This window comes from Antennarius striatus, chromosome 6, assembly GCF_040054535.1.
Source record: "Antennarius striatus isolate MH-2024 chromosome 6, ASM4005453v1, whole genome shotgun sequence".
Classification (NCBI taxonomy): Eukaryota; Metazoa; Chordata; class Actinopteri; order Lophiiformes; family Antennariidae; genus Antennarius; species Antennarius striatus.
The window spans coordinates 8,188,096-8,201,298 of record NC_090781.1 but is presented as its reverse complement, the minus strand read 5'-3'; the positions used below and the strand labels follow the sequence as shown (position 1 = coordinate 8,201,298).

At 43.1% G+C, this 13,203-nt stretch overlaps 3 protein-coding genes across 5 annotated transcripts; 1 reads left to right on the top strand and 2 right to left on the bottom strand.

Moving 5' to 3' along the window:
• Positions 1-1,240: 1,240 nt before the first annotated feature.
• Positions 1,241-7,369, bottom strand: neu4 (sialidase 4). 3 transcript variants are annotated; one of them, XM_068317247.1, is made up of 4 exons: positions 7,244-7,369; positions 4,193-4,431; positions 3,401-3,656; positions 1,241-2,478 (listed from the first exon to the last, which is right to left on the bottom strand). In XM_068317247.1, exons 2-4 carry the CDS (start codon positions 4,391-4,393, stop codon positions 1,520-1,522), a joined length of 1,416 nt encoding a protein of 471 aa, XP_068173348.1. In that variant the 5' UTR covers positions 4,394-4,431; positions 7,244-7,369; the 3' UTR covers positions 1,241-1,519. The 3 variants fall into 3 exon arrangements, with proteins under 3 accessions (XP_068173348.1, XP_068173347.1, XP_068173345.1); XM_068317246.1 differs by lacking the exon at positions 7,244-7,369 and adding an exon at positions 5,299-5,351 and having other exon boundaries at positions 4,193-4,428; XM_068317244.1 differs by lacking the exon at positions 7,244-7,369 and adding an exon at positions 5,299-5,329.
• Positions 7,269-9,309, top strand: wdr53 (WD repeat domain 53). The gene is made up of 3 exons (XM_068317248.1): positions 7,269-7,402; positions 7,649-8,138; positions 8,245-9,309. Exons 2-3 carry the CDS (start codon positions 7,650-7,652, stop codon positions 8,908-8,910), a joined length of 1,155 nt encoding a protein of 384 aa, XP_068173349.1. The 5' UTR covers positions 7,269-7,402; position 7,649; the 3' UTR covers positions 8,911-9,309.
• Positions 9,310-9,587: 278 nt separating this feature from the next.
• Positions 9,588-12,946, bottom strand: srprb (SRP receptor subunit beta). Its single transcript, XM_068316878.1, has 7 exons — positions 12,746-12,946; positions 12,398-12,492; positions 12,229-12,306; positions 12,072-12,154; positions 11,651-11,787; positions 11,511-11,565; positions 9,588-10,402 (listed from the first exon to the last, which is right to left on the bottom strand). The coding sequence occupies exons 1-7, from the start codon at positions 12,891-12,893 to the stop codon at positions 10,192-10,194; spliced, it is 807 nt and encodes a 268-aa protein (XP_068172979.1). The 5' UTR covers positions 12,894-12,946; the 3' UTR covers positions 9,588-10,191.
• Positions 12,947-13,203: the final 257 nt, after the last annotated feature.

Here is a 13,203-nt window from a genome sequence, read left to right as displayed (position 1 = left end):
ACTGCAGCGCTGCTTAAAACCCAGAAAACACAGTTTAGGTCCTTGGTTTGACTCCACCAGGGGCCTTTTTGTGTGGTGTTTGCATGTTCTCGTGTCTACGTGGGTTCTCCAGCTTCCTCCCACCACCAAAAACATGCAGGTTAGGTGAATTAGGTGTGAGCCTGAGTGGGTGGGTGTCTTTCTGTGTGGCCCTGCAAGGAACTGGCGACTTGTTGAGAGTGTACTTTGCCTGTGACCCTGATTTGATAAGCAGCCGAAGACAAGACAATTCCCGTTGTTTCATTTTCAAGAAGGTGAATGAATACGCATTTTAAGACTTAAAATTAGAAAGTAGCTAAGATAATCATTATCCAAGGTAAATACATAAATGGTCCAGAAAACATGTCCTGGTGACTGACATGACGTCAAACCAGGGAACGTTCTCTCTGTATTCTATTCAACTTCTGTGTTTGGTGGAGTTTTTTGTTTGATGAAAGAGGAGCTTTAAATATGAATGACTGACATTTTCAAAAATTACAGTTCATCCTAGACATTACAGAAGGTTGTTGGGACAGAACTCATCGTGTGATCAATCAGGAGCTTTTGATTTCTCTAATCTCATTCTCTATGTTTAGCCTGAAGACTTGAAGGAATGTTTCTGATAATGGATGAAAAATAAAAATAAAACGGCAGATGATGAATTTGTTGGTTTTTTTCCTCATATTTCAGAAATTGTCATTAGAAAGTCGTGTAAAACCGTTGTTTGAACATAAAGTTTTGAACATGCTAATAATAAGTCTAAATTGAACACAATTTAGACTTATTACTGTAATTCATTCTTTTTCTGAACTAGTTCTTCTGCTGTCGTGGGTCACGGGGGTTGCTAGAGCCTCTATCCCATCCGACTTACAAGAGTGAGGCGGGGGGGATACGCTCCGGATACGTTTCCAGCTCATCGCTGAGATTTTTAATTTCCTAAAATTAGATTATTTTTCTTTCAACAAAATTCTCCCGACAGACAAAGACAGAAAATTTAAAGGTCAGTAGAACTTGAGTGGCACAAATTCTGACCTCAAATCACACTGAAACTGAATTAATTTGATTGAAATTGATTATTGATGAATTGAGCTATAAAAAGTTCTCAAACAGGTTCCATCAGGAATGTGTACAGTGTTCTACAATGATTTATTTACAGTCAGTAATCACCTTATTATCGTTTACTAATACACAGGATAAAATCTTATAATCCCTTGTGCCATAATCCAACGTAGATTGGTAAACAACCCAACACAGCTCTGTGATAAATTATGAATTTGTTCAATTTCTGTTGAAATATTTAGAAATGTTCAGATTTGATTGTTTTAAGTTAAACATGATTAAATGACACAGAGGAGTTTCTCATTTTCATCCTTGCCGTTTACATTTAGTCCATTAAAGTCCAACACATTCATTTATGACTTGACTGCTGGATGAACTTTTCTGTGATAGTTTTCATAGACATTCGTAAAACTATCTATTTATAAAGAAATAACTAAGACATTTAAGCCACAGAGCACACTTCAGTCAGCTTGTTCTTCTTCCTCTGCTTTCCCCGACGGGACACTGGTGCAGTTTGAACATCTTGTCTCCAACTTGTCTCAGGAACTTGGTCGTGTGGCAGGTTGTCAAAGAGTTCATAGAGGGTGAAGATGCAGAAGCAGATTTCGTCGTATGCCGTTCTGCTGCCACACTCGAACAGGCAGGCGAAGGCCACAGCGGGCGGCGCGCCGGGGGAGGGCGACAGCTCCAGGTAGGCGAGGTCAGAGTACGCGCTGGGCCCCTCGTAGATCACCCAGGGGCCACGCCAACTGTCTGGATCACGTGGAAATGGGCTGAGGAAGACACCCAGATCCTTGCGTGCGGTGTTCCATGTTGGGTGGGAGTACACAACCCAGGTGGGCGTGAGGAAGTCCGGAGGGGCAATATGATTGGATGAAAGGTTAGTGATGATGTCTGAGGAGGGAGACGTGTTATATGAACACGCCATGCCAGGTGTCCAGTGTCTGCAGCGATACACAGGTTTACACGAGCGATTCTCAAGAGAGTGACGTGAATTCAACGGGGCAGGGAACCCCACGATGCTGCCATGACAACCGTTTCCAGGCTCCACCAGCCGCTGCACCAGCTGCCCCTCCTGAAACACCAGCCCGTCATCCAGGCTGAGGGCCTGCACCCGGTACCCCAGAGGACTCCGCGCGTTGCAGTACAACACGTTGGTCCCGTCCTCTTCATCCACAGACACCATCTGACACTCCACGCTCTGCGGCCCTCGTATCGCCTCCCCAAAACGCCAGGTTCGCCCGTGGGTATCGCTGTAAAAGCAGAAGGCGTGCGGAGTGGTTTGGCAGAGCTGTCCGAAGCACTCTTTGCGTGAAATGTGATACGCATAGGCAGGAATCAGCAGGCGGCCGGACTTGAGCTGGACGCCGTGGCCGGGGCCCAGAGCGAACGTGGCCCATTCTGCAGGACCAGAGGAGAAATGATTGACAGATGCATCGAAGGGAACCGACCGGGTCACACAGGACAGATAAATGACATCAGATGTCACTGCATTCAAATGATGATTTGTGTGTGTTTGTGTGTGTGTGTGTGTGTGTGTGTGTCTGTGTGTGTGTGTGTGTGTTTGTGTTTGTTGTCTCTAAATGTCTGTAAATACTACGTTTACAATAAATTCAATGCTTTTAATCTTTAAATCAAAAATCTCTATTATGGATGGCAAAAAACACAAAACCGAGACACTTAATGTGAAATTCAGAGCAATTACCTGGCAGGAAGCGCTGCTTATGGTGGAAGTATTTCACAGTGTTTTCACTGATAGCAATACAGTATTTTCCGCACTATAAGGCACACTGTCGGTTTTTGAGAAAATTAAAGGCTTTTAGGTGCGTCTTACAGTGCGTAAAATACTGTACTCACACAATTGTAAACAAAAATTGGCAAATATAAGGAAATGCATTATTGCTAAATTTGTTATAGCTGTAAAATTTAAAATAATTATTTCTAAGTGGAATAATTTGTCACAGTAACAGTTATGCACCACAGGAAATCAAATCAGCAGTCACCAATTTGCTATCAGATTTAAAGGTTAAGCTTAAGAAATGAAAACAGTAACTCCTAAATAATGATTATAAAGTTAAGCTGCAGGTTGACCGTGTGATCCATTGTTTTTTTAAAACCATTTGTTGGATGATCTGACACGAGATATTTTCCACATTTGAACTTTTCAAGTTTTATACTAACTTAAATAGTGAGTATAAAAGTTGATGAGTATTATTAGCTGAAATATGAATTTCCATTTATCAGATTTGTCATTTAAAAAAACCTTTGAGGCCCGAAGACATGAGCCTGACGACTCAGACGTGAAGCCTGGATGGATCACTACCTTTGATGGTGTCTCCGATGACGTTCTTGGTCAGGTCAGTGACTGGACTCCAGGTTTCTCCATCGTCGGTGCTGCAGATGAAGCAGAGATGGGTGACGTTCTTCCCCGTCACCAGCTGATAGGACTCCGAGGTGTGGCCGAGAACGGCGATGAAGAAGAGGAAGAGTGTACCTGTGAAGTCATCATACACCGGGGTTGGGTTCATGGAGCGGTACCCCGGCAGGAGGGCTGTGCCCAGAACGTGCATGTCTTCCCACTGGAGCAGCAAAATGATGGAGAACAGAAGGACCAACTAATACTGAATTATATGTTACAATTTATGCTATATAAAAATAATATATACATTATGAAACATACTGGCTTTTTGGTGATTCATTCTGAAGGTCAAGCCTTCACTCAATCTGCTTCTACTTATTATTGTGAACTCATTCCTAATATTTAAGGCTTTCTCTCTCATTTCTTTCCTGATCTTCATGTACTATAATCTAATATTTTCCCTATGAATCATTATATATGATCAAGAGGGAATATATGATAATTACAATATATGATAATTACAAGAAGTGATTGCTATAACTGAGCCTCCATTCTCAGTTCTTTTTTTTTTTACTCAATTCATCTGACCTATGTCAAACTCCAGTGAGTCCTGGTCCTGCTGTCACGGCTGCACAAAAGGGCAGCAATAGGAAAGTCAGACACAACATACTGTTTTTTTTTAAATGAAATACAGAGACAATAGAAGTTAGTTATGGAGTAATTTATGCACTGCACACCTGAGCTGCTAAAACTGACCTCAACATAGTTCCTGTAGAAAGTTCCCTTCCTCATGACCAGCAGGTGAGCCTGAGAGTCCGATGGACTGAGTCGCTCTTCACAGAAGGCCAGGAAGCATCTGGAGCGGAACAGGTAGAGCAAAGCCGGGACTCGGTACGTCACTCCGTTTGGCTCCTTGTGGAAAAGCACCGTCCTCGCTGGGAAATAAGGAGACCTCATCCTCTCAGTGTGAATATTCAAGGAAAACCCCAAGTCTACTGGGAAGGAGAATGAGAATGGGAAAATAGTTGCATCATTATTTTGTCAACTATATTAAAATCATTATTATTTTTATTAAATGAAGCTCAATCCATATGGGAAGTCTACAATTTACATTTGAAACTTCTCAAAATGGAGACTTAAAATGTTCACTTAACTGGATAACAGGGCAGACAGATGTCCTCAGAAATTCTTTACATTTAAATCAGTTTTCAATCAAAGAAAAACCCGTTACTCAAATAAATCATTTTGTTTGCCCCTCTGGAGTTCACTCAGTGGTTTCCTAAAACAAGTTGACCTGATATTTGTTCGGACTTCATGCTATTAATTTGTTCTCTCTTTTTTATCCTTTGTCAGTCCCCAATATTTGACTCTCTTAGCACCAATTCTTTTTTTGCAAGCCTTTCTCTCAATATAAAACAATCACTTCCGACAATCGAAAATCATGAAAGGAAATTCAAAAACACACATATCTTCACTGATCCATCCTACTGCGATGGATCAAACATTAATAACAGGTGAGTTTGTAGAGAGCTTCAAATACAAAAGAGCTCAAGTACTCAAAACAACACTGACCTGACTTCAAGTAATCTGAGTGAGTCATTTACAAGAAAGACAAATAGGAAGTATTTTCTCATTTTGTCATGATGATGGACTGTCAGAAAGCTTGACAAATTCATTCTTACAGCAATTATATTATCAGATCTAAACGCATCTGCTCTGTGAAACATGTCAAAGTACAGCATTTTCCGCACTATAAGGCGCACTGGACTATAAGGTGTACTGTCAGTTTTTGAGAAAGTCAAAGGCTTCTAGGTGCAGAAAATACTGTAATAGATTTAAAGAAACCTCTGCTGGGTACTCACAAGAGCTCTGGGAGAACTGGTGCTTCTTTATGAGGCGATACAGAAAGTGTAAGCATTTGACTGTTGGGTCGAGTGTGTGTGTGTGTGTGTGTGTGTGTGTGTGTGTGTGTGTGTGTGTGTGTGTGTGTGTGTGTGTGTGTGTGTGTGTGTGTGTGTGTGTGTGTGTGTGTGTGTGTGTGTGTGAGTGTGTGTGTGTGTGTGTGTGTGTAGTCTATAGTCTGCCCTCTCTGTTCCCCATTCAGAATGCAGTATGACAGGCTGCTCACTGACCCAGAAATGGAACACACTCATCAGATCTGCAGCTTTGGGTGAATCAACGGAGAGCGGCCATTGTGGAGCTGAAGGGTGGGGGGACGTGGGTGGGGGGTGGAGGGTGGTCCACTGAACAATGATCTGCCTTCTGTGAGTTCTGCATGCTTTTGTTTTGCATTTTCTGCAGATTGTGCAGAAATTAACGCTTGTTACGCATATTTCATATTGCATTGTGTGACATTGCTTTTCTGATAAACAGATCAATTTGATCACACATAGAGAACTGGACAGCACTCAGAAGAACAAATCCTAATCAGTCAAGAAGAGCGAAATCAACTGGACTTGCTTAGGGTTGGTTGAAGATGTTTCACCTCTCATCCAAGAGGATCCTTCAGTTCTAACTCACTGGAGGAGAGTCCAGATCCTTAAACTCCTGGAGCAGAAAACAGCAGGAGCAGCAGTACCTGAAATTCAGTCGTCTTAATGCTACACTCAGAATACATGACAAATAATACGCTGTAGTGAGTGTCATGAACCTGTACAGCTGGAAAATCTATATGGAGAGTAACATAAAAGACAAAGAGAATGTGTGATGTGTTGTAACCTAAGAATTGTAAAAATGTCACTTTCTCCACAAGATGAGTCAAAAGTAAATAGAAATTCATATCTTTCTTTTGAAAGGAGGACAGTATCCTGAAGGAGAGATGGAGGCAGCGAAAACAACATAGCAGAGGAGTTTGGGTCACCCCATCAAGAAGCCATTCCTCTCAAAACAGAAACAAACAGAGGTAATCTGATAATGAAATGAGCATATAAGATTTTGACATATAGAAGTAAGCATATAAGTTTTTGCTGTTTCTCCTAAACAGCAAAAGCTCCAGTTTCGACGAGCACCCAACACATGATGTCCTGACAGTATCAGAAACAGCCGAGGACCAATGGGACCAAACGCCCACCAGCCAGGAGTCACGGTTTGAAAGGTGCACTTTGCTAATTGCCTGCTTTATTTTGCAGCTACAATTTCATTGTAAAAATGTACTTTGTGGTTGAAGATAGTGAAATCATTTGATTTGCTATCATCAGTCCAATTAAAACTCTTTACACAAAGCTCAGATCTCCTGAAACAAATCACATGACTGCAAATGACTGATTAATGTTCCCGAACCTGTAAGCATAACAATATCAGAAACAACGTCCCTGACAAAAAATCCAGCTCTGCCGTCTGAAATTAATTAAAATTAGTTTAAACATATAATTAGCAAATGAAAATAACTGCTTATTAACTTGATTTAACCTACTAAAATCAAGTTAATAAATAAGGAGAAAGACTTCAGTTTCAATATTTTAACAGTCATTTCCTGCTCTAATAATAATAACAATAATAATAATAATAATAATAATAACAATAACAATAATAATAATAATAATAATAATAATAATAATAATAATAATAATAATAATAATAATTTCAGAAATCTTTAAACAACTTCAGTCCTAATCATAATCAAATATCGACTAATTAATTTGAGTATTTTAACCATTTAAATACCAGTTATAAATAGAGATATACGTACTGTACTATATACAGTATACTGTATACTATATAAAAAATATGGGGTTTATTTTGCGTTCATTGGTTGATGACACATTTGTAAGATGTCAATAAAGCTTTGCTTTTAAAAAAACGACCTACGTCACTGAACACTTCCCGGAAGCCTCGCCGCTCCGCCCCGCCATGGACAGTTAGCTCCCTGTGAGCTCCAGCAGCGGCCCTCGTCCCCGTCCTGCTAGAGAACAGCTTTACTTCACTTGTTCTCAGCTTTTCGTGGGTGAATAAAGCGAAGCAGCAGCGGTGAGCCGACATTACTTTACAAATGTTTTCTCCTGTTTTGTTCCGTTTAGAGACTGGAGATGAACTCGTGGACGTCAGTAACCTGTGTTCAAGGATGAGATTCAGTTGAAATGATGGTTGAAAACACGTCCTGTGGAACCTGATGATGATTTAATCAACATTATATTCCCTTAAAGAGATTTGATTCTTTCGAACTTTATGTTGTTTGTTTATTCACTCTTTGTTATTTTCGTTTTGTTGAGTCAGCATGGCCAGGCAGTGGTCTGGGGGCCACTCCACATCCATCCTGTGTGTGGGGGCATCTCCGGGCCCTGAGGGCCTCCTGGCTTCAGGCTCTGAGGGTGGACAGGTCACAGTGTGGAGCCCAGAGGGGGGCGTCACCGGCCGCCTCACCCTCCCTGGACAGGATGACTGCACCAGCGTTGTGTTTTCCCCTGCGTCTCCAGGCCAGTTCTATCTGTCACACGGAGACACGGTTAGCGTGCTCGACCCCAGGAACCTGAAAGGCCCCGCTGAGCAGTTCCCACATGCAGGGGAGGAGGAGATCAACGCCATGGCACTGAATGAGACGGCGTCAGTTCTGGCGGTGGCTGATGACTCCGGGGCAGTTCGGGTCCTGGAGCTTCCTGGGGGTAAAGTTTGCAGGACGCTTCGCAGACACACTAACATCTGCTCCTCTGTGGCCTTCAGGCCCCACAGGCCCAATAACTTGCTGTCTGCAGGACTGGACATGCAGGTAAGGAAAAACGCATTTGAGTAAAGTCCAGAGAATTTGATCACTTGTAAATCAATTTTTTTTTTTGCAAATTCTCTTTGTTTCACTTCTCTATTTGTCTCCTAAGGTTATGCTGTGGGGGCTTCAGAAGATGCGTCCTCTTTGGACCCTCAACCTGCAGGATGTAGCAGAGGAAGAAGGTGACCAACAGCAGCGCCCCGGGCAGCTGTTCAATCCGCCGCTGGTCCACTGTGTGTCTGTGGCCGGCTGTGGGAACGTTGTGGGGTGTGCAGCAGAAGATGGGCGGGTGCATCTGATGCAGATCGGAAGTGGCTCTAAAGTGGAACAGCAAGGAGCTTTCAAGGCTCACAGTCAGGGCGCCTCGCAAGCCCACTTTGTGAGGTTCTTGTCCCACCATTACTGGCTTGTCACTGGGGGGAATGATGGTCTGGTCGCCCTGTGGGACCTTAGTAAGCATCCGGTGGTGTCGCCGGAGTCAAAGGCCAAAACCCGAGTCCCGGCACGCAGAAAGGGGAAGAGCAAAGCAAAGAGCAAAGAACAATCCCAGGAAGAAGCCAAGACAGCAACGAATGTAGAAGCAAATAAAGAAGGAGGAGGAAGAGGAGGAGCGGGTTCAGAGGACGTTGTGGAGGACAGGAGTCGTCCCAGCCTGAGCATCCGTCACGGGGACAAGTTGAACTGGTTGTGTCCTGTTGTGTTGAAAGGACAGCCCAGTGTGGTGGTTGCAGATCAGAGCTCCACTCTGACCGTTTACCCTCTGTGTCAAGTATAGAATCACACACACGACAATGTGATCTGTGTGTTATTGGATCACGGGTTTCTCTTTCCTTGTTTATAATTTACAACTTGAACTTTAAAGGATTTTTCCAAGCTTGACTTCATGAAAGACGTTTGTATTTTGCCCTTTTGACTGTTATTTTTCTGCCTTATTTTTCCCTGTGGAACAGCATGATGTAATTTTATTAAATCAGAATATTTCAATCATGATATTAATTTTATGTTAAAAGTGAAACCGCATCATGAAAGTGAGAATGATTTGATCTGTAATTTGCTTAAAAAATTGTCATTAAAATCTTCCCTCATGAAATAAACCCTGAGCACAAGACAAAAACACAACCAGTGTAAAAGAGAACTTTTGTTTCTATTAAAGATTATTCTAAGAACTGCATGTGTAATTTTTATATACGGTAATTTACACTTTATTCATTGGATATGGCTCATTGGATTGTTTTTAGTCCTGTAAAATATTTTTTCTTCCAAAATAGACCAAAGAAATGTTAGCAAACTGGTGATTCTTTTGAGGATGGATCTGGTCTGTTTTAATTTTACGTTTCAGAATTCTTGGTTTTTGTAGACATGATTAGTTTGTTATTAAATTGGTTTCTCTTTAATAATCATTCCAAATTATCCATTGCAGACATGCACACACCTCTTTTTGCTACTAATCTGTAGAGTCCATCACCATCAAAAAACTTTTTATTCAAGCCAGATAACGTCAAACAATATCAAGAAATTCACTGTAAATGTGTTTTACTCACACAAATTTCATTCTTATGAAAATAAGCAAATCAAACACTTTTTCCTAATACTAGACCTAAGGCACAAAGTCATGTAATTCACACACATCCAGTCTCTCACAGGAAGCTCAGAAATCCGACCAGTTAAAAACTTAAAGCAGAAAATCTGTCAGCAACGGGTTTTTAGTTAAACAGCGAATCACATAATTTAACTTCTTTTAAGCTACACATTTTCCTGAACAAATGCAGCTCTTGAATGTGGACGTTCACAGTATGATATACACTGAAAAAAAGAGACGATTTCTCAGCCCTGCGGAATAAACATCAGTCTGTTGGTGTGTTCTGACTGAACGACTCCAAAAGTCGAACACTTTTAATGTCACTTGAAGTTTGAACCAGAGGGTCAGACAGGACAGTTTGGAAGCTTCCTCCTGTCAAATGCAGATGTCTTCCCTTCTTTGGTCACAGGCATTACAGCGGTCACTGATTTGCACATTTAAGGCAAATTCTGCACACAAGATGTTGAGGTGCTGATTTTACAGTTTAGCCAGGCTCTTCTCCAGGCATTCCAATTCCGCTTCTCCGTCTTCCCCCTTGTTGCCACGGGCGCTGCACTCGAGGAACTCCACCTTCATGGGCAGCTGGCCGAACTCGAAGTCCTTCCCTTTCTTACCCAGATACACGCTACCGCCCACAGAACCGTCCTGAGAGCTCAGGGCTGCAGAACGGGTCACTCGCAAGGTGTTCCTATGCAAAAAAAAAAAAGATTGTGTCCTTAAGCAAGGGGCTGAATTGATCATGTGAAGTAAGCAGCACAGTTTTTATGCAGCGTGGATGAAGAGAAAAAAAATTGCTAAAGATAACAGCTTCAGACTTAAACTACAACCAAAGCAGTCAGACTGCAACATCCCGCGACACCCCTGAATTCAAAATTTTACCCTGACCTACTTGCATAGGTCAAAGATCAAAGCTAGTGCTCTGACCTACTTTCATAGATCAAATCACCAGCTTTGATCTATGGTCTTACACTGTTTTTCTCCCTCGTCTTTCTATCTTATCTGGTTCCTGAGTGTACAAAAGATGAAATTTGACCTTGACCTAGTATTCTCAAGGTCATCATCTCATTTTCATCCCCTTTGCTGCCCCAGTAATGTGCTTTTTGTTTCATCTTACTATCTGCAACAGTTGCGAAGATATTTGGTGGACTAACGGACGGAGAAACACTGACAATTACAATACATCATCGCTTTGAAGCGGGATGTAACAATTATGTGGCTCTCAAATAGAATTCCTTTACTTTGGCTTGAATGTTAGATCAATGCGGTGTCATGAGTAACGCTTGTGGAGAAAAAACTTGACAGCTGGGATTCTTTTTCAATTTGTGTCAATTTACCACAAAGAGCTTTGTGTTTGTGATATAATGGTTAAAATATGAACAATTAAATCTCATTATTGACTGTCATAAAAAAAGGGAGACATAACTTACTAAAAGAGACCCAGAATGAAACCTAGATACGACAATACAGACTGGGCTTGCGCTAGCTGATCGTCACAACGCCATAGGCGAAGTAAAGTCCAGAGTGGCTACAAGATTTTTAGAATGTGTAGCCACAGTGGCGTTCTTATTTTCAGGAAAAAAAAGGCTAAAACTTACAACTTTTTTGGACTTGCGAGCGATAACATAAGAAAACAAACTTTTTCTCTCGCTCTTTCTAACGCTCGTCGGCACGGTGCGACGTCTTGGACACAGAATGTGGCTTTTTGTGGCTTACTCAATTCTTTTACACTGGGCCAAAGTGGCTTAGTCATAACACCTCCTAGCACAAGCCCAGACAGACATATATTTGTCACTTACAATTCCTTTTCCAGCTGCTGCTGAATCAGTTTAGCAGATTTCGCCATGGTGATATCTATAGAAGAGACACATCAGTAAAAAAACACTGCTCCAGGTCCCACAGGTGAAGCACTGACGTTTGGGCAACGGGGGTGTTGAACCTTGTTTGTTGCACGCCACCAGAAGCGTTGGGACGTTCCTGGAGATGACGGCGTCCGTCAGCAAGACGTACAGGAACTCTGCCACATCTCTTACTTCCTTCTGGAAGATGGCGCTGTCCACTACGAACACAATCGCTCTGGAGAGATGGACACATTTTTCAGTGAGTCATTTAGCAAACACAAGTCAGAGACAGGATCAAGCTACAATGAAGGTGAGATCTTTGACTACAAATCTACCCTACAGTCCTCAGCTACCTGTACAAGTGCTCAGCTGTGTTCTAGATAGAGGGATCGAAACAAGAGAGGAAGGAGGGGAGAGGCTGCAGGTGAGCAGGAGGTCTGGAGGTCTTCAACAGGACGCAGATGGTGGTGATGATGATGAAGATGCCACCTATCAGTTCACCCCCTCCGCTGATCTCACCTGGCTGAAGACTTGAACTTCTCCAGGTACTGGGAGCGCAGACTGTCGTGTCCCGGCAGGTCGGTGAGCGTCCAGCAGCTGCCCTGTGGACAGGAGGGACACCTGTGAGCCGAGGTCCTGACGGACCGACGGGGGAGGACGGTGACCCGTTACTCACTCTGTCATTCCGGGCTTTGTAGGGAGCGCTGCTGTCGGTGATGGACGTCTGCGTCCGCTTGAACTTCCCTGACAGCAACTGAGAAACACACGAAACGCGTTCAGACGGGCGGCAGTGCGCACGGCGCGCCGCGGCGCGGACAACGTGGCGGCGGCTGTCAACGACTCACCCGGCTGAAGAGGAGGGTTTTCCCGGAGTCACACAGTCCGACGAGCAGCACGGCGCTTCTGACGGTTTTACTGGAGAGGAAGTACTTCAGGAACACTGAAAGGAAGGCAGGCGGACATTAAAACTCCTCTAATCAAGCAGACATGTGGAGGAGCTGCAGAGCAGAACGCCACTGTTAGCAGTTAGCCTCATGAGCTAACGCGTTTATTTTGTAAGTAAATATTCCAACATTTAATCATTATTGATTTGTGTTGAAAACATCCACCATCCACTTTGAAGTCAACGATGCTAACGTGCGGCTAGGCCTCGCTGCTAGCCTAGCCTAGCCTAGCTACCGCTAACGTCTTACCGCAGGTGATGACCAGGACCGCCAGAGCCACGACCAATCCGATCACAAAGACCGGGTCCTGCTGCTCCAGCTGCCGCCGCGCAGACTCGATGAACGGCTCGAACGGGTTCTCTGCCATTTCCATTTCCACGTCGGATTGTCCTTCCATTCTGGAACCGCTGCTGCCGATCTGGCCCCCCCACCCGTCGGTCCGTTAGTACGAGTGAGTAGGACACGTCTGCTTCCGCGTCACTGCTGCGTTGAGCCTCCGGCGCCGGCAGGGGGCGCTGCTGACCAGGTGGCGGTGTGACCGGGACAGTCAACAGGTGTTGGAATACAGTATTAGATTTATTATATTATTAATATTATCAATACTAATATTATCAATTCTACTACTACTAATAATATTATCAATATTAGTTGTGGTATTGTTATAGTATTGTTATTGTCAAAGTACATTTAATTACTGAAACGCTAAT

What these genes read in the sequence shown, in the direction of transcription:
- srprb (XM_068316878.1), bottom strand. Translation starts at nt 12,893, where the DNA reads ATGGAAGGACAATCCGACGTGGAAATGGAAATGGCAGAGAACCCGTTC. An exon ending in AAACCCTCCTCTTCAGCCGG is followed by an intron (nt 12,307 to 12,397) that starts GTGAGTCGTTGA and finishes TGTGTTTCTCAG; the next exon opens with TTGCTGTCAGGGAAGTTCAA. An exon ending in AAGTTCAAGTCTTCAGCCAG is followed by an intron (nt 11,788 to 12,071) that starts GTGAGATCAGCG and finishes CCATCTCTCCAG; the next exon opens with AGCGATTGTGTTCGTAGTGG.
- neu4 (XM_068317247.1), bottom strand. Translation starts at nt 4,393, where the DNA reads ATGAGGTCTCCTTATTTCCCAGCGAGGACGGTGCTTTTCCACAAGGAG. An exon ending in TCTACAGGAACTATGTTGAG is followed by an intron (nt 3,657 to 4,192) that starts GTCAGTTTTAGC and finishes TTGCTGCTCCAG; the next exon opens with TGGGAAGACATGCACGTTCT. An exon ending in CATCGGAGACACCATCAAAG is followed by an intron (nt 2,479 to 3,400) that starts GTAGTGATCCAT and finishes CTGGTCCTGCAG; the next exon opens with AATGGGCCACGTTCGCTCTG.
- wdr53 (XM_068317248.1), top strand. Translation starts at nt 7,650, where the DNA reads ATGGCCAGGCAGTGGTCTGGGGGCCACTCCACATCCATCCTGTGTGTG. An exon ending in CTGCAGGACTGGACATGCAG is followed by an intron (nt 8,139 to 8,244) that starts GTAAGGAAAAAC and finishes TTGTCTCCTAAG; the next exon opens with GTTATGCTGTGGGGGCTTCA.